The following is a 23665-nucleotide window of genomic DNA, read 5'->3' as shown; positions in this document are numbered from 1 at the left end:
TGTGTGAGCTCCACTACAAACCAGGACACCCTACAGCATCTGACCGCAGCAGCAGCAGGAGCCCGGGCTAAAGGGCACACGTTTGCTGTTTTGTTTTGCAGCCTTCGTCGTTTCCTGCAACGGGACAAACGCATGAAATAAACGGCACAACACGAAACAACCACTCAGCAGAGCCCCGGTTAGGCAGTGAGGAATGGGAGGAGTGAATGTATTATTCAGTGAATGTTGATAGCTGGTTGTCCTCTACCACTGTTGACCTCATTTGACTCTTGTCTTTATCTTTCTCTTACATCCTGCATCTCTCTCTCTCTCTCTCTCGCTCTCGCTCTCTCTCTCTCTCTCACTTCATACTCTTTCTGTTCCCCTCATGCAGCTTTGTTTGGGCTGCGTGTGGAGGTCTGTGCGTGTGGGTCAGGTCTCTCAGCCTGTGCCATCCTCTCTGTGCTCGTCACTGTGTTCAGCATGTCCTCTTTTTCTCCAGCTCCAAAACGTAGATGTTTTAGCTACGTAGCTCATTTTTTATGAAGTGTCTTTGATTTGTGTTTTTTTTATTTGGCTACTGTAATGTCAGTTATATGATGCTATGTAACCGCACACATACTACAGTCATTTGTTTTGTTTTGCATCTTTGTTTACATATCAGACATTTGCCTCATTCTCTGACATTCATTAAACGCTCAATTCCAAATTGAAACGATGCCAGTGTCGACGCTATAAACTACGTGTAACTCAGTCTGCACTATCAGGGATCATTATCGATTTTTAAAAATGCGCAAATTAGTTGTAATTACATACAATAGACGATTATAAGTCAATTTACAATAACACAATGCAAGAAATTTTCCCGTATCAGCATATATATATATATATATATACACACTGATATACATACATATATATATATATATATATATATATATATATATATATATATATATATATATATATATATATATATGTACTGATATATATTCAGTTCTGTATCTGCTGACTTAATATTTGAACGCAATGTCCAAATAGGTTACATTAGTGTTTAAAAAAATAAAACGACAGATCGCCACGAGGAGGCACTGTGATCAAACCTTTTGGAGTTTGTTTATTATAACAACGCATCATTTAAAGGCATCATTATTTGTCTTTTATGCTCGTCTTTTGAAAGGTGCGCTGTAAAAAATATGAAGAATGCGTATTAACTTCACAGATGTTCCACCTCTCGCCATCTCTTACCTCACTGTGGTCACTTCTTTTCGGGGAGCGCGCCTATTGGCTGCTCCGCTGTGATCTACTTGGTCATGTAGGTGGCGTAGATGGCAAAACGGGATTCATACGGCGTGAGGGGTTTCCATACGGGACAAAACAGCGTTTGATAAAGTACAACAAAAGTAAGTAAGAGCAGAGTAAATTGTTCAGTAGTTTTGCAAAAAAATATATGGCAATACATACATGATTGTTGTTGAATGTTTTGCACGCGACTGTTGTGAAGCGTATTGTGTAAACGCGCGCGCGTGTTTTGGTGTTCTGGATCACCACGTTCAGCCTGGACTGAAGTGAAGGAAGATGAGTCGTTATTACAACCACGACACTGATGTTTTGGAGAGTTTTATGCGCTGACCAGTAAATGTAAGACTGTTTGAGCTAATGCATGTGTTGTGGCTTTGGAAAGACCATAGTTTGGTCAGCTGTCCCGTATTAGAGGTTCTTTGGGTTACCGCGGGATATTTAGGATTCCTATTACGCAACGTTGTTTTGGATTTTTTAAAAGTTAGCCACAACTCTCATTCATCCTAATGATAAAATCACTTTGACTTAATTAATAGACGGCACTAAAGTTCTGTAGAAATCTGAATAGGAGTAACTCGTTTGTCTGTATTGTGGCAATTTCGCATTTGTTGAAGGCGCTTCAAAACATCCTGTGTCATCCAGATGCTCGTAGTATCAGCTCCCTCCAGAAAGAGTTCTGGCTCCGGGTGTGTAGCTTCATCGCCTGGGTTCTAGACAGCAGCCATAAATCAGTCATGTTCTGCTATGTAACATCTTTGGAAGTAGCTCAATGTACGTATGTGAGTAGAGTTAGTGTCGTTCATCGCTTACTCACTGATGGCCCGAGGGAAACGCTGGAACAGCGAATTACGAGGTCAGGAGTAACATCAGTGACTAATGCAGGAGTCACAGTAATCACATCTGTCCTCCATTGAGAAGAACGATCTTAGTCCTCACCACTTTCGAGTAGTAAACAGTCTGGTTTTTAGATTTGATCAGAAATCTCTGTTGCTTCTGGTGAATTCAAGACTAGTTTATTTGTACAAATGTAGCTGGCAGTACAGGTTGGCCTGAAGTAAACCCATGGTGTCCCTCTCACAGACACTGCACGTTATCACACCGGGCAGCACCGCCATATCCGCAGTGTGAGCAGCAGCTGCGCGGTTTAAATGGACCGAGAGGAAGATGTGCTTCTAGACGGGGTGTTTGAAAGGGCAACCAGCCCCGGTCCAAAGAGGATAGTAAGAACAGCGGAAACAGATGTTGCAGTTTTAAAGCAGGTGGTCGGCGAGTTATTTTTAAAACAAGAGTTTTACGAAAGTTACGACCCAGATTGCCGCTGCATTGAGCTCAAATAGAAATCTGGTAGTTAAAAGTACAAAAGGTTTAGCATGGTGGTGAGTAGTTACAGAGGGACATGTGGGTTATGACATGGGACATATACTTTGAGGCAGAATAGGGTCATTGGAGGTCGTTTCATGGCCGTGAGTCGTGTTTTTACTCGTATTTACTCTAGTTTCACAATTACAGTTTGACAAACTTTCATTCTCTCTCCTACAAGTGAACAATGTCTCAGCTCTCCAGCTGTAGAGACATCCTCGTTTGTTTTGTTGTGAGGAGCAAGGCGTTTGTTTAAGCTTATTTAAGGTTAAATGGTTTGAGCTTTGCAGTTGCAGCATGGTTGGACAGACCAGACAGCAGACTTTAAGATGACCGATGGCATTTCTGCCCTTGTTACTTCATAGATAAAGACTTCAAGATGAGTTTGGTTTTGAGAGCAAGGGATGGCAGCACAAACGTTTCCAAAACAAACAGATTGGAATACACAAATAAACATTAATGTTATGAACAGCGGGACAGGCCTGCCGCAATCTGTCACCATTAGTGGCGGCAAGATTCCCTCTCGCTTTTAATTCACTTTGAAGACTGAATGACTCATCAATCTCCAACCGAAGCCCCAACCTCTGGTGCTCCAGAAACAACAGATTACAACAGCAATTACAACAAACATCTCAAACATTTGACAGATGCGTGAGCAGAACGTGAATCACCTTTAATAACTTAGGCATTTTGAATGAAGGATTGTGCTGATACTAAGACAAGTGTTCCTGTCCCAGATTGTCCTAAAGCACAATGCTGTCCTTCCTGTCTCTCTCGTGCTGTTTGCTGAGATTGGCCCATGTCAGACAGATAGTGCCTCAGGCTTCATGTGTCTACTGGTCTGGGCCTCTTATAATCAAGGGCCATGAATGAGTTCAACATTCACAATTCTGATTGACTCAGTTGCTGTGTCTCAGAGCCACTGCATTCAAACTGCATGCTAATGCTCTGATTAGCAGCACCTACGGTCCACACTCGGCCCCTAACCCCATATTCCACCCATAAACACCAGACTCCGCCCATAAACACTAGACTCCGCCCATAAACACTACACTCAGCCCCTTCCATCCCACCCAGCAACTTCTTCCTCAGCTTGGACCTCCCTAACTGCCTTGTAGCTGGGAGCAGACCCTGGCTGTATTTCTCCCATCTGGAACAGTCAGTGTGGCAGAGAGAGGCCAGGGCACGTGTGTGTGCGTGCGTGAGTGTGTGTGTGTGTGTGTGTGTGTGTGTGTGCATGTGGTCATAACACCAGAGGGAAGGATTTACTGAAGGCATCTGGCATTAGGCTAATACACTGCAGCAAACAGGTCTCTCATACCATGTAATCCAGCACTGAACTCTTCCACAACTAAAGCAAGCTGACATTCCATCGGTTCTTGCTGGATGTCTTGCAGCACCTCTCTCAGCTAATGCAGCACTGTTTATTGACCCTCGCAGGCCACCGTCCAAGCCTGCTGTTGACGTGAACTTAGGTTCCGTCTGCCCAATGTTTCCAAACTCTTTGTTAGGCAGACATGATCCATGTTGGATAGCCAGGGAATGGTGCTGGAGCAGTTCCGCTGGGCCAGAGACCCAGACCACCCTGCTGCCGGACGCTTTTCCCACAGACCTGCGTGGTGGTAGTGCAGGACTTGGCTTTGATCACTGGACCAGATGGCCCCATATTGTCATAAACTGCGGCTATGTGATATTTCAGGATGTCACTTGCTTCTTCCTGTTCTCTGGTCTATCTGTCTATCTCTCTTGTTCTCTTTCTCCCTCTCGCTCTCTCTCTCTCATCTATTTTTTTAACTTCTCTTCCTGGTTTACCGGTTTCTATGACATTACTTTTTATTTCAATTTGAGTGTTCCATTAAAATAATGGCTTCCTGTGTTTAAACTTAGTTTAAAATTAGACTAATGTTGTATAGGTAATGTAGAAATAAAATAGAACAGCTTATTTAAGCCTTTAAGCTAAGGAATACTTTACTGCCATTGGTGTGAACTGAAATGAAAGTGTATGATCAGACATTTCAGTGAGTGCATCTGTTCACCTGTATCCACAATCAACAAAAACAACAGAACAACAAACTTGTTGCAGCGTCTTCTTCACTGTCCTATAAGGATCTTCCCCATTCAGAAAACGGAATCTGACTGATCTCAGATCAGCCTCTTAATGTTATGATACAGAAGAGACCTTCAGTGGAGAGTTTACCAGCTGACGTGAGCGCAGTCTTGTACTGATGCAGTCAGACGCCTGAGCGCCTGCTGTGACATGCACAGCTGATGATGTGGGGATGAAGTGGCTCTCTGTGTGGCTCTCATAAAGCCTGTGGAGCTTCCGCCTTTACAAAACCTACATACACACCCTACCACTAACACACACACACACACACACACACGCCCACACACACACACGCACACACACACACACGCACACATACACCCGCATGCGCTCACGCAGACACACACCCACATCGTGTAGTGCAGACAGATAGCAGCTTCACACAGCTACCAAGGACATTTACAACCCGTGTGTGTGTGTGTGTGTGTGTGTGTGTGTCCTCCCTCCATCTCAGCTGGGTGCCACCGTAGGGGTCGCATTTCGAGGACTGTGTGTAGGTTGCAGCCTGGGGGAGATTGTTGAGGAATTTTTATAGCTTTCCATGGAAGTTGCAGCTCTTTCTGCATGTGAATGGTGTCCCTTTCAGAGTCAAAACCGAGCAAGAAACCCAGAGCCTTTGATGAACACTTCAAGCTTCATTCAGCATGTTGGTTTAAGAATCACTGTGCTCAAAATTGATAACTGAATCAATACTTTCCCCATTGGTAATGTTAGTGTCTGTTAGTTGCTGGGTTCTTTTGGGGGGCTCCTTAAGTTGCTGCTTTTTTCTGTGAACATAATAGCACATGCCAGACTCACTGCTAATGTAGTGTTAATAGCATCAGTGCTAATTTTGTGAAATGTTTTAATGGCCGTATTCAGTGGGATAACTAGTAAGCAGGTTCAAAATGTGGCCTTTAATTAACAACTTAAGCCTGACCTCTGAAAAGCTGTGAATCTGCTGTAAATGCTAGTTGTGGTACGGAGTGCTACGAAGCATTGGCTACACCCAGTATAACCAGGCCAGTGTTCCGCTAAAGAAAAATGGCGTGCAGACCCCATGATTTTCCCAGTAGTGTGTGTTCTCACGGATACAGCTGCAGTTCACCAGCCTCAGGACTCAAAGCATTCAGCATGCTGCCTTTAGCCCCACGGTTCTGGTTGATTGGCTTGACTGAGTCTCCACAATAGTTAACGAGCGTCTGTCTTGTTTACTCAGAAGTCAGACTTTACAGCATAACACTGTGTCGGAGGTGCGATGGTTTCAATAGTCACTCGTTTCGCTCTGTGTGAATATTGTAGAGCTCCGTACATATTCCAGAGCTCAGTGCAGGTATTCCAGAACATTGTTTGAATATTCCAGAACTGTGTGGAACATTCCAGAGAGTAGTGTAAATATGCCAGAGCTCTGTATGACTATAACAGAGCTTTGTGTGAACATTCCATAGCGTAGTGTCAATATATCAGAGCTCTGTGTAAAACATTCCAGAGCTTTTTTGTGAACGCTCAAGAGCTCTTTGTAATGATTCTAGAGCTCTGTGTGAATATTCTAGAGCTCTGGATAGGGAGTAGTGCCAACGACTGAGTGAAGAAAGAGCAGAAAAAACCATGTTCTGTTCTGATGGACAGCAGAGTCCATCATGCGCATTAGCATGGCTTTAACACTTCCTGAATCAGGCTGTAGTCTCCACATCTCAAGGATCATCCCAGATTTTTTGGATCGGTTATGTATATTACATGTTTAATGCCAAACACCTGATAATTGTTTTCTCTGTAACTAATAGGATTGCAAATAATAGCTTGGAGTGCTACAAGGCCACACGCTGTAAAACTCATTACAACTCATTTAAGTGAATTTATTTTAGTCTGTTTTTCCTTAGCATAATTAGTTCACACTTAAAATGTAAGAAGCAGAAATTAATTTTGCACTTCATAAGGGCTGTAATGGTAGTTTGTACTTTGTCTTTGCAAGCCACCAGGTTTTACAGTGCGGTTTAGAATCCAGCCATCAACCAGGGCTTTGTCTTTCCCTATTAATCCTGTAAATCAGTGAGAGAACTGAACTGGGGCAAGGGTTGCAGAGTGGTTTCTGCATGATAGGATAGACCCCGCCCACACAACCCCACCCACACAGAGCTCCACACCCCGCCCACACAAACCCACCCACACAGAGCTCCACACCCCGCCCACACAAACCCACCCACACAGAGCGCCACACACCTTGGTCTCTCTCATGCTGAGTTTGACCTTTGATCCACGTTCTCGTCCACGCCCTTCTCTGATCATTAGCCACCAGCCAGCCAGAATCAAGCCAGATGCAGAAATCCACCTTCACCAGCACTGTTATCACTGCAAGCTTCTGAAATCCTCTCATGTTTCATATTTCTCAGCTTGTTTCTTTCTCCTGGTTGATTGGTTTTATTTCTTAAGGACGTACAGTGCCTAAGGTGGGTATTCAGCAGGCCTGTACTGTCAGTAAGTGTCAATAAGGGCTGATAGTCTACATAAATCTAAATTAAAATGAAAACAACCATAGAGACCAAAGACCTCCGTGGCGTTGGTACAGAGCTCCAGGGGTGCAATTACTTACTTTCTGAGGTGTATGCAAACATACTATCGGCGCCCCCCGAACTGAAGTTGTTGACGGGGGGGGTGTCGAACGTAAGATGGACACAAATTCAGTATTATATCTCATCGATTTGGCACCCCCTCTAGTGCAGCGCCCCTATGCGCCCCATGCCCCCTTTTTGCGCCACTGCAGAGCTCAGTGTGTAGCACTGTGTGTTGACCAGCGTGCAGACTACTGGACAACAGAACTCTTTCTCACATTTCCAGACGCTGGTAGGGAGACTTTGGAGTACTGAAATGTTCTGAACTCCTTATGAAAATACATCCTTGGAAGGGACTTGAAAGAGCCTGTGAATGGGGGTACTGTTTCTGGAATAGCTGTGGGTTTGTTGTTCTGGTCAAGCATCTTGTTTAACTGGTTAAGGCTCTTATTTTACTTGGTAAGCCTCTTGTTTTCTTTCCTAAGCCTCTTCTGGTTTAACCTGAAGGTCAAGGACATCAAAGACAAGTAGAAGGTCAAGAGGATCGAGCAAAAATAATCCCAGTTGTGGTCACAGCTTTGTTTATATATTGCATAAACTCCAGACTTGTTAGCTACAGTGAATTATACAATGATGTCATTGAAACTAATATGAAAGGTACATGGTTAAAAGTGTGAGGAACAGGACCCTGGACCCACGGTCTGTGGAGTGTAAGTGGTTATACAGATCAGCAACGTTCTCCATCAGTTCTCCACCTGTTCTCCACCCATCATTGCACTTCCATGTTACTCTTTAGCTCTCATTTCCCCTTCTAAATGAAGGGAGGGGATGTTTGTCATTAGCCGCCACTGAAGTCTTTCTCGGAAAGTGACGGGTTCTCCAACAACCCCCTGAAAGTGATCAAAACAGTCATTATCTCTAATGAGGCTTTAGTGAGGATTGTTGTGGCCTGTATGGCCCTTCCCACCGTGAGAACTCAACTTCTCGTACCTGGGAGCGATCTGCCTGCGCTGAGCACGGCCACCATCACACTGTTCTGACGCAAACCTGCTCTGGACGCCAGACCTGCTCAGTCCCTCAAGCATATGAGAGAAATAGACACGTAACCTTCATAAACGTGACTTCATAAACTCTTGTTTTATAGTAAATAGAGACGTTTGTACATGATATTTAAGATATTTACAGTACACACTAGCAGAGCGCATATGCTGGCTTCTGTTAAGACCTTTACTAACATGAAGTGATCAGTGAGAGAATTGGGTACTTTAACTGGAGGATAATTATCCTAAATCTGCTCTTAGTGGGATTTTTGCGTTCTAGTTTTTACACTTGTGATATATTTATCTGTTAAAAAAACGCCTAAATTTTCCCTGGAGGAAGGTTGACGTTATAATCCTTTTACGAATGAGCAAACCTTCTGTTTGAACCCATGACAACACAAATGAAACCAAACTCGTGCTCCCACCCTTTCTCAGCAGAGGCACCCGTGCAGCGTCCTGTTCCCGCTGCTCCAGTGTTGGGGAGGTGCGGTGTAAACGCCTCCCTCAGGGCGCTGCAGGGCGTGTAGGGCTCGCTCCGTCTCGCCTGTGCTAATAATGTGGCTTGTGTTGCACTGCTGTCTTGTCCTGGCTTGACTGGGACTGGTGCAGCTGGAGTGCTTGAGATCCTGCAGGCTGTTGTTTAACTGCCCCAGGTGATTTTTACCTGCCCCAGGTGATTTTTACCTGCCCCAGGTGATTTTTACCTGCCCCAGGTGATATGTTCTACTTTTGGACACAGGAGGCCAGGGCTGTCACTCAGTCCTACGCACGCGCCCGCCAAACTCGTCCGCACAGCGACGGCGAATGATGGTTTTTCTCTCATCCTTCCAGGAGAACATGGCAGCGAAGCTGAGGTCCACCGCCCACTGAGGAACCCACCAGTCACCCCCAACCGTCGCCACCGCCCGCTCCCCAGCGCCCACACGCCTCCTGAGACTCCTCCACTCCTCTCCCTCCCCCCTTCCACCATCCTCCATCTCTCCATCCCTCTCTCCACCCCTCCCTCCTCCACCCCGGCCACCATGTCCATCGGCCTAAAGCAGGTCTTCAACAAGGACAAGACCTTCCGGCCCAAGCGCAGGTTCGAGCCGGGCACGCAGCGCTTCGAGCTGCACAAGCGGGCCCAGGCCACGCTCCACGCGGGCGTGGACCTCCGGGCCGCCGTGCAGCTGCCGCCGGGCGAGGACCCCAACGACTGGGTGGCCGTGCACGTGGTGGACTTCTTCAACCGCATCAACCTCATCTACGGCACCATGTGCGACTTCTGCACGGAGAAGAGCTGCCCCGTCATGTCGGGAGGCCCGCGCTACGAGTACCGCTGGCAGGATGAGAACAAGTACAAGAAGCCCACAGCCCTGCCCGCTCCCCAGTACATGAACCTACTGATGGATTGGATCGAGGTGCAGATCAACAACGAGAACATCTTCCCCACCAGCATAGGTGAGCCCTCGTGACGCACGACCGCAAAGATGCGCTGGGTTTTGCAGTGAAGTGATCATTTGTGAAGGCAGAAATAAACAGACCTTGCATGTAGACTATTTTTAAATGGATTTTATGGATTATTACAGATTATTGCAGACTACAGCTGCACTGTAATGACTGACATCCCTCCTGCATTAATTATTCTTAGATTATCACACATACTCTGCGTTGATTACATCTGATTCAGGCAGTATAAAACAACACTGCAGACAGGCCCTAATAATCCCCCCACCTGTAGCGGGAATGTAGAGCCTGTTTCCAAATATGGTAAATATGTCAGCTTTAAATATCAGTTCTGGCAGTGGTGCACACACACACACACACACACACACACACACACACACACACACACACACACACATCAGAGGCATCTTACAGCCCTCTAATTCACTTCCAGCCATCTCAGGGCACTTTGTAAAGCGAGGGATGACATGTCATCTCTGACACAAAAGACCAGGCCAGACATCTGGACATCAGTACCTTCAGAGGCCCGGCAGAAACAGGACACACCTGTGATTTAGACCGTCACACCTGTTGGTCCTGTTTACCTTCTTCTGTCTGGCCTTAAAATAGTCTTGACTGAACACTGGTCATAAGATCACTTGTGATACCTGTGCATTAAATTTACAAAAACGCAAAAGAGAATGAAATGCAGCAAGTGAAGATGAAAGGATAGAGAAAGAGGAAGAGACAATAGATAGAGAGAGAGACAGAGAGAGAGAAAGAGGGAGGATAAACCTGTCATGCTGCTTGTCCTCGTTTATGAGCAAGAGATCAAATTCACTTCCTTACAGCTTTCTTTCTGATCCAAGCAGATTTTCTCTCAGGCCACGAGGACAGAAGACAGCGCCACAGGTCTCTTCTGTTGTTTTTGTGGCTTTGGAGGAAACACTTTTAAAAATCTTTTTTCATTTGCTGTCAGTGTCTCCGTGAGAGAGAAGAGAGTATTTGACATTTTAATTCTAATCCCTGAGGTTAAATCCGTTACAGAAAAACTCTGATGAGTAGCACAACCTCACCAGCACCCTCACAACCTCACTACCACCCTCACAAACCCAACACCACCCTCACAACCTCACCACCACCCTCACAACCTCACCACCACCTTCACAAACCCAACACCACCCTCACAACCTCACCACCACCCTCACAACCTCACCACCACCTTCACAAACCCAACACCACCCTCACAACCTCACCACCACCCTCACAAACCCAACACCACCCTCACAACCTCACCACCACCCTCACAACCTCACCACCACCCTCACAAACCCAACACCACCCTCACAGCCTCACCACCACCCTCACAACCTCACCACCACCCTCACATCCTCACCACCACCCTCACAAAGCCAAAACCACCTTCACAACCCCACCACCACCCTCACAACCTCACCACCACCCTCAAAAACCCACCGCCACCCTCACAAACCCAACACCACCCTCACAACCCCACCACCACCTCACAACCTCACCACCACCCTCACAAACCCAACACCACCCTCACAACCTCACCACCACCTCACAACCTCACCACCACCCTCACAACCCCACCACCACCCTCACAACCCCACCACCACCTTCACAATTCCACCACCACCCTCACAAACCCAACACCACCCTCACAACCTCACCACCACCCTCACAACCCCACCACCACCCTCACAACCCCACCACCACCCTCACAACCTCACCACCACCCTCACATCCTCACCACCACCCTCACATCCTCACCACCACCCTCACAAACCCAACACCACCTTCACAATCCCACCACCACCCTCACAACCTCACCACCACCCTCACAAACCCAACACCACCCTCACAACCCCACCACCACCCTCACAACCTCACCACCACCCTCACATCCTCACCACCACCCTCACAAACCCAACACCACCTTCACAACCCCACCACCACCCTCACAACCTCACCACCACCCTCACAACCTCACCACCACCCTCACAAACCCAACACCACCCTCACAACCTCACCACCACCCTCACAACCTCACCACCACCCTCACATCCTCACCACCACCCTCACAAACCCAACACCACCTTCACAACCCCACCACTTCCCTCCGAACCGCACTCGGAGACTGTGAGGTATGGCTACCATGTAACAATATCACACATGCTCTGTCAATTATTCAGAGCCAACAGCTCCCCAGGGAGGCCAGCTCTGAACTCCCCATCCTCCTCTCCTCTCCTCCTATCCTCTCCTCTCCTCCTATCCTCTCTTCTTCTCCTATCCTCTCTTCACACACTCATCTCCTCAGTTTTACTCTTTTTTTACTTTTCATTTCTGTTTAATGCTGCTGTTCTGTCCCTTTACAACTAGGTGACTAAACACAGCCACATATCAGGACCAGAACCACATACTGGAAACACAGCCACAAATCAGATACACTGCCACATACCAGAACCACAGTCACACACAGCCACACACGTTTGGATGGGCTCCAGGGGTTTGGCCTTTTTGGTGAGTTTGGCCTGTACACAGGTACAGAGTGGGCCGCACACAAAGAGAGCCACAGGTCACAGGTACTGGGCTTCTCTGTCCTGGTCCGAGAGACCCCGGGCTTCTCTGTCCTTGTCACCTGAACACTGCTTATCTCTGTGGTTCTGTTTAGGTGGCACTTTAAGCCCTCGTGTAGGATCACCATGTCCTAAACACTTAAACCGCTTAGTGAGTCAGCAGGGAGGGTTTAGACTGGAATATTCTGCTGTGTGTGTGTGCGTTGACACATTTAAAGCATTGGATTTAAAGCTGGGGTCTCTCTCTCTCTCTCTCTCTCGCTCTCTCTCTCTCTCTCTCTCACACACACACACACACAGACACACACACACACACACACACACACACACAGAAAAGTGATCTCAGGAAAGGGGTAGGGTAGGTGAACTGAGGTTTTCAGTGGTGAGTGAATCCTGCATTTCACTGTGCCGTGAGTGGTCCTCTGTCCTGAATACATAACACTGGTACTGCTCCGCACATCCAGTTGATACAGAAGTCACAAAATCAAACCCCACTCATTTAGCTCTCTGTCTCTGTGTCTCTATCTCTCAATCTGTGTCTCTCTCTGTCTCTATGTCCGTCTCTCTGTCTCTGTGCCCCTATGAAAGTGGTAGTGCCACATTGTCGTCTCACGCGTTCCTTATCACACAGAGTAGCGCATCTCTGAGATTTTCTCATGCCTGTGTTTATCACTTCATTTTTGACATTCCTGTTACATCACTTGTTTCACACACCTCCAACACACATCGGCTGTGCTGGGACCTCTCGCTCCACCTCTCTCTCTTTTCCTTTGTCTTTCTCTCCCTCTCCTCTCTGTCCTACTCTCAATCTCGTCCTCTGTCCATCTGTCTCGCCCTGTCTCTCTCTCCCTCTCCTTCTCTCTGTCCTTCTCACTCTCTCCTCCTACAGTTTAATAGCGTATACATCTCAGTGAAGAGATCGGTCTCGGCTGCCCGTGAAAGGCTTTAACGCCTCTGCACCAGCTACCACTACGAGGACTTTACAAAACTGTGTGGAAGCACACAAGCACGAGCTAGCACGTGAGCTGCCCTCACACAATGAGTTCAGTGTCTTCCACGTGTGCAGTATGGAGTTGAAAGAGTCAGACACCAAATGCAATTAGGAGCTTAATGGAGAAGAATCATCTCCACAATCTCATTTTAATCTACAGAGTTCAAAATGACCTCCGTTGAAGCTGCTGTTCTCATGCTGTGGTGTAAGAGGAAAGATAACTCAGGTCAAAGAGAGAGAAACTACAGAACATTGTGTTCTGTTGTGCTCTATTGGCTCGTAAATTCTAGGTAGTGAAGTTTAGCTTCTGACCTGAGCCCGGCTGTGTGGGTTCTGGCAAAAGGACAGAAGAGGGTTTGGGACACTGGTGGAGATGGGAGAGTTGCTGGTTATCAGGATGTGACTTCCTGTGTCGTGACATGTGGAGGCATGTTTCACCTTTGACCTCTTTTGGGCCCCACAAAGCTACCAGCCTGTGGAATGCAGGAATGAGCTAGAAGGTTTGGTCGTGTTAGGAGAATAACAGGAGCGGTTTATCCCACAGTACAGCTGTAAAGTCTCGCTATGGGATGAACGGAGATGTGTTCCTTCCTTTGAGTTTTATATATAATAACCAGAGAGGCACGTTAGTAAAAACGTTGCTTGCTCAGAGAGATACGGACGAGGATACAGGGACTCTGTATTGCTTCTACCTGCGACCACTACCTGCAAAACACTGGTCTGAACACGGTTTCCCATGAAAACCATGAAAAGCAGGAGCTCATCGCAAAAGTTCAGTTAAGTTTCCAGATCCAAATCTGTGCCAGAGTGTCAGTGCCCCGCTGTACGGTTTAATAACTGTTGATCTCATCTCTTTATTCCTCTTCTTTCTGTTCAGACATGTCTTTCTCCTCACCCCCTTTACCCTCTCATACTTTTGATGAAAAGCATCAAAAAGCAAGAAATATGAACATATAAGAGGATAAGTGACATATAAGCTGTAAAGACACAACATAAGCAGTTTGGCCAACTGACAAGCAGCTCTTAATCTGTGAGCTCTGACTTCTCTGACCTTAGATCAGCAGCACGTAAGAGCGGGCGTGCCTCGGGATGAAAGTGGCCACGCCCCCTACAGCCCAGCACACGCACCAGGTGTAACAACAGATATTTGAACCCACTGAAACATGAAACTTGGCTTAGATGACATAGTAGAATCTAAGTCGGCCCGTGGGAATGGTCTCAGCTGTTGTACGTTGTAAACATGATGCCAGCAAGGACCCCAGTGTACATAAACCTTAAGTATCTATCACATGAACAAGAATCCTTGAATGCCTAAGTCACGTTCTTTCTCTCTTTATCTCCATCTCTCTTTTATTTCTTCCTTGTTCGTCACTGTCTTACCGCATGTTTGTGACGATGCCTTGTCGTACTGACACGTACATAATACGTTTGAACTCACATATTTCTACAACCCCAAGGCACTGGTCCTCAGCTGTTTCACATGGCTCTCCTTTGGAGACATTACTGTCCTAATTGGCTTCAATCTGGCCTGTCTTAGTTTTAAAATGGCATGTGATTGACCGGAGTTTTATGGGCTTTTGATCGCTTCCTTACTGCAAGAGGTTTTTTTTTCAGATTTTGGAGTGCTGTTTGGTTTTCATGATGAGAAACTAAAGACTGCAGGATCCCTTTAGATGGGAGAGAGTCTAATGTGGGAGTTTAGATGAGAGAGAGTCTAATGTGGGAGTTTAGATGGGAGAGAGTCTAATGTGGGAGTTTAGATGAGAGAGAGTCTAATGTGGGAGTTTAGATGAGAGAGAGTCTAATGTGGGAGTTTAGATGAGAGAGAGTCTAATGTGGGAGTTTAGATGAGAGAGAGTCTAATGTGGGAGTTTAGATGAGAGAGAGTCTAATGTGGGAGTTTAGATGGGAGAGAGTCTAATGTGGGAGTTTAGATGAGAGAGAGTCTAATGTGGGAGTTTAGATGGGAGAGAGTCTAATGTGGGAGTTTAGATGAGAGAGAGTCTAATGTGGGAGTTTAGATGGGAGAGAGTCTAATGTGGGAGTTTAGATGAGAGAGAGTCTAATGTGGGAGTCCTCCTGAGACAGATGTGGTGTGAGCGCTTGGCTGAATGTAGGGTAGCAGCACAGTGTGGATAAACTTCATCACTCACTCGTCTCCAGCAGAAGACCCGGACAGTGATTGATTGTATTGCTCCAGCATGTCATCAGGGTGAGGGTTCATGCCACCTTTTGGCGCTGACACCCTGGCACCACCACCTCGCCTCCACCTTCACAGACTCGCACACACACACACACACACACACACCCACGTCCACAGATATATGCACACAAACAGAACCACACACATGCACGCAACCATCTGTTTACCTCAGCCTGCCAACCCAGGGCGGGGGACGGGAGGGGCGGGTCTGGCCCTGAGATGGGCTCCTCCTCCTGTAGTTCTTTATGTTGAAATGCTGAAGGTTAATTCTGTAGTATTGTGGTATTTGTAGTATTACTGTAGTATTCTGCAGTGGGATCCCCTCATGCACAAGACAGCTCCGCGTTACATGTTTCAGTATGATGATGATATTCATATAGACTAGTGATTTAAGGTTTGTGTATGTCCTGAATGTCCTGTTTGTCCTGTATGTCCTGTGTGTCCTGCTCTATCGCAGGGCAGATGTGAGATGCTCCAGGCCTCTCAGACTCCACATTCCTGACACATACTGGTCTGGATTCTCCTACAGTGAGTGATGTGTAAAGTGGGTCAATAGCTCCTTTCCCCTGAAATAAAGGCTATAGAGTGCTCTCTCTCTCATTCTCTCTCTCTCTACCCCAGATCTACAGGGTTTATGGCCTATATAACACATACACACATTTGTGTATTTGTGTGTGAGAGAGCTACTAATAAGAATAAAAGACAACATAGAATTACAGAAGAGGCTGAAGACTTTAGTGGTTTTAGCTCGGTGACAATGTAAACACGTTTGGCTTGATCTGAAACATTTGGGTTTGTGGATTCATATTTCATAAGGGAGCCTGTCCCATTTTTCACTCATGATTTGAGTCCCAAATCTTGTTCAGAACACTTAACTCAGCAGAGGGCCCAGGAGCTGTGGAGGATTATGGGAAATGTAGTTCACAGTGCTGTTAGTATGTCTGTTGAAGGATATGTTAAGCAGCACCCACTCCTGTTTGTTTTTCCTCACACCCTCTTATACTTTCACTCTCTTGTCACTCCTGTACACTCCTGTACACTCATGTACTCCTGTGCTCTCTCTCGCTCTCTCTCTCTCTCTCTCTCTCTCTCTCTCCCACCCTCTCTGTTTCTCTCTCATTTCCTCTGACAGTAAAACAGTAAAACTACCCACAAACTATACTTGTGCATTTATTCGTTGCAGAAAAAAAACTTCAACCTATTTATATTGTACTTGTGTAACAGACATTGTACAACATCGTATTCATGGTGAAAAGATGAAGACCTTATTCTGATGAAAAGGAATTTGCCTAAGAGTTGATGTGAGGTTTAAATGCATTCTGCTGTGACCTTTAGAGTGTGATCGTGCTATGAATTCATCTCACAAGCTGCAAGGTCACTCAAAGTGTACCCCCCCCCCCCCCAGGATGAGCGCTAAAACAAGTGCTTATTATGTACAAGTCAGACTGCGTCATGACCTTTCCACGATAACACACAACCTCCCTACAGTAACGTGAGGATGCCCTCGGTCTGACTTAGAGTAGAACTGTGGGCAGTCACTTCTTAGCGCCCACGCAAAGGTGCGTGCGTGTGTGTCTGTGTGTGTGTGTTTACATGTATACTTGTGCATTCACATGCACAATAATCTCTGTCTGTCTGTATCATGGAAGATTACCATGGCAGATTAAAGTAACAGCTCCCCAACAACAATCCCTTTGACGTACAGTGCAGTCCCTCACGGGGACACTTTGCTGTCCAATCAACACTGTCCATATCCAGCTCAACAGATGACAAGCATACAGGTGCTGGGGTGGCGAGCTCACAGCCAGTTTAGAAACCGCTCTGACACAATTAGAATTCACTTCAACGTCAGTTCAGACACACTTTGCTTGTCATTTCACTCAGTTCAGAAACAGTTCTCACTCTTTTACGTGTTGTAGTTATGAGCTGAGGGGACAACTCAGCTCACACACACTGGGAGAAGCTTTGCCTTTACATGCAGACGTGGCTGTTATACAGATACTGCCATCTTGCCCTGAGTGGCACAGGCAGGCCGGCCTCGCTGAAACCGTCTGTCTAAGCTCCATTCCCTCACAGATGCTAATGCTAATGATTGCCTGGTTAGTGTGGTTGTCCCCACTATAAAGCCTGTCTTCAGTCTCACCACATAGCACTTTTACAATTTAGCGCTAAGCACGCTACACAACCCGAGGCTGCGCATTTGCCCTTTCGAGCTCTCGGATCTGCGTAACATGGCAAGGTGCTTTCAGAGGAAATGTCAGCGTGTTTATATGTTGGTTTAGCGGGATACGTGTGAGCGCACAGTGCTGGTGAACAGTGAAGGGCTTTGTGGAGAGCTCAGCTGTGTGATCACAGAGACCGTTTCATACAGAAGTGAAGGAGCTTTTGTCTGAGTGACAATGGCCTCTAATACAGTTTCATTCCCTACCTACACACAAACACACAAAAGTGCACATGCACCACTACTTCCCATGGAAATAACCCTCTCAGATGATTCTTGTAGCCTCTTGTAGGTTCTGATTGGATGTTGTGGGGTAAAAGCGTCACTGTGCTATGAGCGCTGTTGATTAAGTGTGAAGGTGCCCACGCAGGAAACATCTGAAATGCCGCAAATAGTGCCCACTTCTTCAGGGAGACATCTGCCCTTATGGAGGCCTCTGGCCAAGTCAGAACATCTGAAGGGTACACACACCCACACACACACACTTTTCTAAGGGCTGCTGACTCGGTGTTTCATCGTCTCCTTCTTGGCGTGACCCTGGGCGGTGAAGATGTTTCCCTTCTGCGTGGGCACGGGTGGGGCTGCACTAACGGCACATCCTGTTTGTGCAGAAGGCTGGTGCTGCCGAGACCCGTCCCAGTCCTGGAGGAGGGTGCTTCCAGCTCTTGCTCACAAGCCCCTCCTCCTGCCCCAGCCCCTCCCCCAGCCCCGCCTCTGCCTGCCTGTGCGTTCACTTCCGCTCCTCAGCTGCTTGGCCCCACCTGGCTGTGATCTGATGAGATGAGATGTTACAGTAGGAAGAAGCAGGCGGACCTGTGTGGTGTTTCACAGGGGGCGTGTTTTAGTGTAGCTGGAAACCCCAGGAGTCACCCAACCACCCCATGTAAGTTGGGGGTGTGTGTAACTGATTGATTACCAGTAGTCTAAAACTCTGAATTCCCCTCTCTCTCTCTCTCTCTCTCTCTCTCTCTATCCCTCTCTTTCTCTCCCTCTCTCAGGAATCCCCTTCCCTAAGAACTTCATCCAGATCTGTAAGAAGATCCTGTGTCGTCTCTTCAGGGTTTTTGTCCATGTCTACATCCACCACTTTGACCGCATTATTCTGATGGGGGCGGAGGCTCATGTCAACACATGCTACAAACACTTCTACTACTTCTGCACTGAACTCAACCTCATAGACCGCAAGGAGCTGGAGCCGCTGGTAGGTAGCGGGGGGCGGGGCTGGGGGTGGGGTTTCACTCCCGTTTACACCCATATGATGACAGCCAGGAATTGAGTCACTGCCCACAGGCTACGGAGTTTTTGTGGTTGAAATAGCAGGTGGGAAGCCTGTAAAGTCTTGAACAGCTACAAAAATATGATGGGAAACTGTGAAGTCTAAAAAGTGTCCATTAGAATGTCCTTCCTCCATCTCTCTCTCTCTCACACACACACACACACACACACACACACACACACACACATACACACACGGGTTTGCAACCAGGAAACAGCCAGGAAAGCCATTCAGTACTATAAACTTGTATAAAATTAAACATTCATTCAGTTACTGTAATATTAGCTTTACTGAATTCTGGAGCAAACACATTTGTATGTATAAAATGACATATTGAGTTTGAGAGAAAAATCTTATGTAGTAAGGGAGGAAATATTTCTATCTGCTGCTCATCAGGAGCTCTCCTCACGACAGAGGGGGGAGCTCAGGCCTGCCAAAGACAAGTAGCTGGAAAAAGAGCCAAAACTACAGGCCCCATGATGCCAAGTGGCATGGGCTCCCAAAGGCATGTCCAAAAAATCAATAGCTCCAGTGTATGTTTTAGGTTTTTGAAAGATGTCTTTTTTGGTTTTTTCCCTCAAGTGGTACTTTGTACAAAAATGGGATTTAGTCTCATCTTCGAGGTGTGAATATGTGTGTGTGTGTGTGTGTGTGTGTGTGTGTGTGTGTGTGTGTGTGTGTGTGTGTGTGTGCAGTGCACGTGCGTGCGTGCGTGTGTGTGTGTGTGTGTGTGTGTGTGCAGTGCACGTGCGTGCGTGTGCGTGTGTGTGTGTGTGTGTGTAATCTTGAAAGGGTAAACATGACCCCCTGTAGGTTGGGTTGATCTCTTTGATGTAGCGGCAGCCTGTAGTTGCTCTGCTGGAGATGGAGGAAAGACCTCCACAAAATCTCCTTAGAGGAACACCACCACAAACACAAACACCACCTGCCCTTTAGAGTAGGAAAGGATATATTAGCACTCCTTATTACAACATGCACATAATACACATTATGTAATACACGTCTGTAACCTTGAGAGAGTAAACACGACCCTCTGTAGGTTGGACTGTCTCTGGTGTAGCACCAGCTTGTAGTTGCTCTGCTGAAGATGGAGGCAAAAGACTCCTTAGAGAAACACCTACCAACAAACACAAACACCACCTGCAAATGCACATGATTAAGGGAATCTCATAATCCCTTATATTAGCACTCCTCGGTACACAGTGCACATAATACACATGAAATGTCAAAATATTAAATGTTAACATCAAATGTTTTATGATACAAAACTCCTGAAGTGTGTTGTTAACATGGGCATCCTTTCAAAGCACATATTGTTCTTGTTGGATCACGTTTCTGAAAAACATCGCAAGGTCCTCTGGGCAAGGTTACTCAGAAATAATACCGTAGTGTTTGGCGCACACGTATAAGAGAACGGCCCTGCGTGTTGTACCACCAGGGGGCGCCCTGCTCCACTAATGCCTGTTTGTCTGGGGTTCCAGAAGGAGATGACATCACGGATGTGCCACTGAGGAGCTCGTGGCGTGGCCCGTGTTGGACTGCTGTGACAGACTCTGCTCAGTGGGGAATTCAGCTTGTTGCAAGTGGCTGTGAATGTCCCAGCAACACCAGAAAAGACCCGTGGACTGTGAGGACACTGCTGCTGTCATAGGAAATCGTAAAGCAAACCCAGCTTGCCTCCATACAAGGAACACCTGTGGAGGACGCTAACGTCCACTAATGCTCGCTCAGCACAACAGCGCCACTTTGTGGTGAAAAGTAGCACAACCGATCAGTGCGTGGCCAGGATAGTCCACAAGGGGGCGATCTAAACCAGAAAACAACCCAGGCGGTTGAGAAAGGTGCACTATTCGATAATAAAATGAGGTAACAGTGCAATTGCAATGCATAATGTCGAGGTATTTGTATTTTATCAGCAATAATACATGGTTTAATTCCCTAATTTCTACTAGAGTACCATTATGAATAAATGATTTAGCCCCCGTTTTAAAACAAAACTCTTACAATAACACTGTATGTGTACTTAAAATGATTTAAAGCATGTAGAGACAGCCAAATGCTAAATTTTTCTCTTTAACTAAACATCAATGAAATGCTAAGTGGAATGTTTTTTAATGTCATTAGGTTTATTTTGCAGTGGTCAGCTGTAGATCCGATCTGAATGGTAGGGGTCCTGTTCTGTGGAGCTGTAGTTGGGGTTTGTGGTTTAGAGCTGAAACAGTGGCTGGGCTGTTTTTCTTGACACTTTTTCCTCACTTTCGCTGATCCACTTCTGCAGTGCATTTTCAATATTTTTAAGTGCAGTAAATGTTGGTGTGGAATGATAATTTTGTGTGTGCATGAGAGAGAGAGAGAGAGAGAGGGAGATAGAGAGAAAGATAGAGAGAGAAACTACAGTTTCAGGTGCATCTTCTCTTTTACTGTACTGTCACTATTCAGTCATTTCCTCTGCACTCCTGTTCACGAGCACAATAGTGACCAGTTGTGCCACACGACACTATCAGCCTCCTGTTTAATTCAGCTGAACTCTGAACTAATTCAGCTGGGGTTTTTTTAGATAAAAGACATTGTCTTACAGCAAGCTAGGTGTTATTCTTCCAGCTGGGTGGTTTTATTTGTATTCTGTCATTTTGTAACTATAATTTTCTTGTTCATGTTCCCATTGTCAGTTTCAGTTTAGTATTTAGTCTGTGTATCTTTAAGTTTGTACATTCAGCAACTGAAATAATAAACAGCATTTCGGAATTAATTTCCTAACCGCTTAATGACGTGTGAGGTCATACTTGTACTGAAAGTTCATGTTGGAATAACACTTCATGAAACGTCAAACACCTCGCAGCAGTTCAGACACCTTCGTCAGTTACTGTAACGCTTGTGAAATACAATGATCACGGAAGTAGAAGCTGGAAAAATAAAATATTTCAAACTCCAAGTAAGAACAGAAACCAAGTCGGCCTGTCGATGGGATAAAATTTAATTAAGGTTTATAGAGCAAAGATAAAAGTAGATAGAAACAGAACTTTAAAAAAATACATCCATATTTTTGTACATATTAAGATTAAGGTGAATGTGTGTGTTTAGCAGTTTATTGTAAAGATCTTGCTTGTGGTCCCAGGCACTAATGTTCTATCACGCGTGCTCCATACTGGACGTCTCCAGTATTTATGTCTTGAACCTCCAAATCTCCTCTGTCTCTCCTATAAGCTCTTTATTAGAAACACTCTCCATGATTGCAGGTCAGTGGTGGATTCAGCAGAAGGGTTCACAAGAACGTGTTCAGATTACGCCGTAATCCCTTCTCCGGTATTTAAGAACACCCCTCTGCTCTTTCGCAGTCAGATTAGGCCCTCAGATTTAAGTATGCTGAGAGAAGTGATTTTGCGATGGGTAATCTTACATTCTTAATCTGTTGTATATAAGGCACGACGGTTCCGTGTTGCTCCGCTCTGGGGGTAAAGACCCGTCCTGCCGCACCCTGCAGAAACTCCACAACTCTCGCTGTTGATCGCCATGAAGTGGATTTGAGGTGCGTCGTGAGGCGATGTTCTGGGACGCGTTCCCGTGCGACATCTGAAGGTGGCGCTGTGGACCATCCATGGGGGACGAGGCGGCGATGGCGTCCGGGCCGCCCGTGTGCGTGCAGATCGTCTCCATGGTGGCGTTGGTGTGCTTCAGCCTCTACTCCCTCGCCAAGGGCATCTCCTTCGGCTTCTTCAACTGGTGGTACATCCTGGGAGCGGCCTGCCTCACCGCCACTGGCTTTGCCGCCTTCCGCGTCTACGAGGTGTGTGTGATCATGGCACGGAAGGAGATCGCCCAGGCCGAGCCCTGAGGGGCTGATCCCAGATCTGTGATCTGTGATGGTTGGGGTTAGTGCTTGGAGAAGGGCACACTGACCCAGGGTCAGCCCTTACACTGCAGTGATGGATAATCATGGGTGGAAATGCTTTTACACCTGAGGTCCTTCAACTCAGGTACTTTTGCATTAGTTTCTGGCCACTTGCTGAAAGCTCACAGTTGCTGTAGAGCATAAACGCAGAGGCTGCACCAGGGGGTTGTGGGGTGTTCTTGATACATACTGGGAGCTTTCACCCCGGCCTTCTGACACCAACCTTCAAAACCTTATATCTCGGAACTGTGTTGTTCATACAGAAGATCAGTAGAGCTCACAGAGAAAACAGCAAAATGGACGCTGTGTCTACTAAAACACGTCTCCACTAGATGTGCGGAGGTCAGTGTTAGCTAGTTTACCAGTGTCACCGTAATGTATTTTTGAGCTCACCTACACCATGTTGTCAACATGTTTACATCTTTAATGTGAACTTAGTTGTGTAAATGAATGGCGGATTACTTGTGTGTGGTTCAAACTGTAGCAATAAACCTTTTTATACAAGTTATGAAATAAACGTGTGATCTTTGGCTTGGTGGCGGTGGATGTTCTCCTGATTCTCCTGGGTGGCTTGAGCCAGTTTGTCCTCTGATTGGCCTCTCTGCTCTGCCTGTTGTAAAACAGCCTTAACAGAGTCAGGAACAGCTGGAGAATCGAGGATGGAGTTTATTTAAATGATATTCAGACTTCAGTGTATTTCCACATCTCCAGCCATGCTCCAGTGCCGTTTAAACCAGGCTGAGGG

At 46.4% G+C, this 23665-nt stretch overlaps 1 protein-coding gene across 1 annotated transcript; it reads left to right on the top strand.

Moving 5' to 3' along the window:
- Window positions 1-1216: 1216 nt before the first annotated feature.
- LOC143518687 (MOB kinase activator 3B) lies at window positions 1217-21796 on the top strand. Its single transcript, XM_077011361.1, has 4 exons — window positions 1217-1382; window positions 9147-9755; window positions 18754-18956; window positions 20513-21796. The coding sequence occupies exons 2-4, from the start codon at window positions 9338-9340 to the stop codon at window positions 20540-20542; spliced, it is 651 nt and encodes a 216-aa protein (XP_076867476.1). The 5' UTR covers window positions 1217-1382; window positions 9147-9337; the 3' UTR covers window positions 20543-21796.
- Window positions 21797-23665: the final 1869 nt, after the last annotated feature.

This window comes from Brachyhypopomus gauderio, chromosome 7 (assembly GCF_052324685.1).
Source record: "Brachyhypopomus gauderio isolate BG-103 chromosome 7, BGAUD_0.2, whole genome shotgun sequence".
NCBI classification, from domain to species: Eukaryota; Metazoa; Chordata; class Actinopteri; order Gymnotiformes; family Hypopomidae; genus Brachyhypopomus; species Brachyhypopomus gauderio.
Note: the sequence above shows the minus strand (reverse complement) of the source record. Positions and strands in the feature narration are given on the sequence as shown.

Bases quoted from the DNA above. Each gene is read 5' to 3' on its own strand.
- LOC143518687 (XM_077011361.1), top strand. From the start codon at position 9,338: ATGTCCATCGGCCTAAAGCAGGTCTTCAACAAGGACAAGACCTTCCGG. The intron at 9,756-18,753 runs GTGAGCCCTCGT...TCCCTCTCTCAG, and splicing joins CATCTTCCCCACCAGCATAG to GAATCCCCTTCCCTAAGAAC. The intron at 18,957-20,512 runs GTAGGTAGCGGG...CTGGGGTTCCAG, and splicing joins GCAAGGAGCTGGAGCCGCTG to AAGGAGATGACATCACGGAT.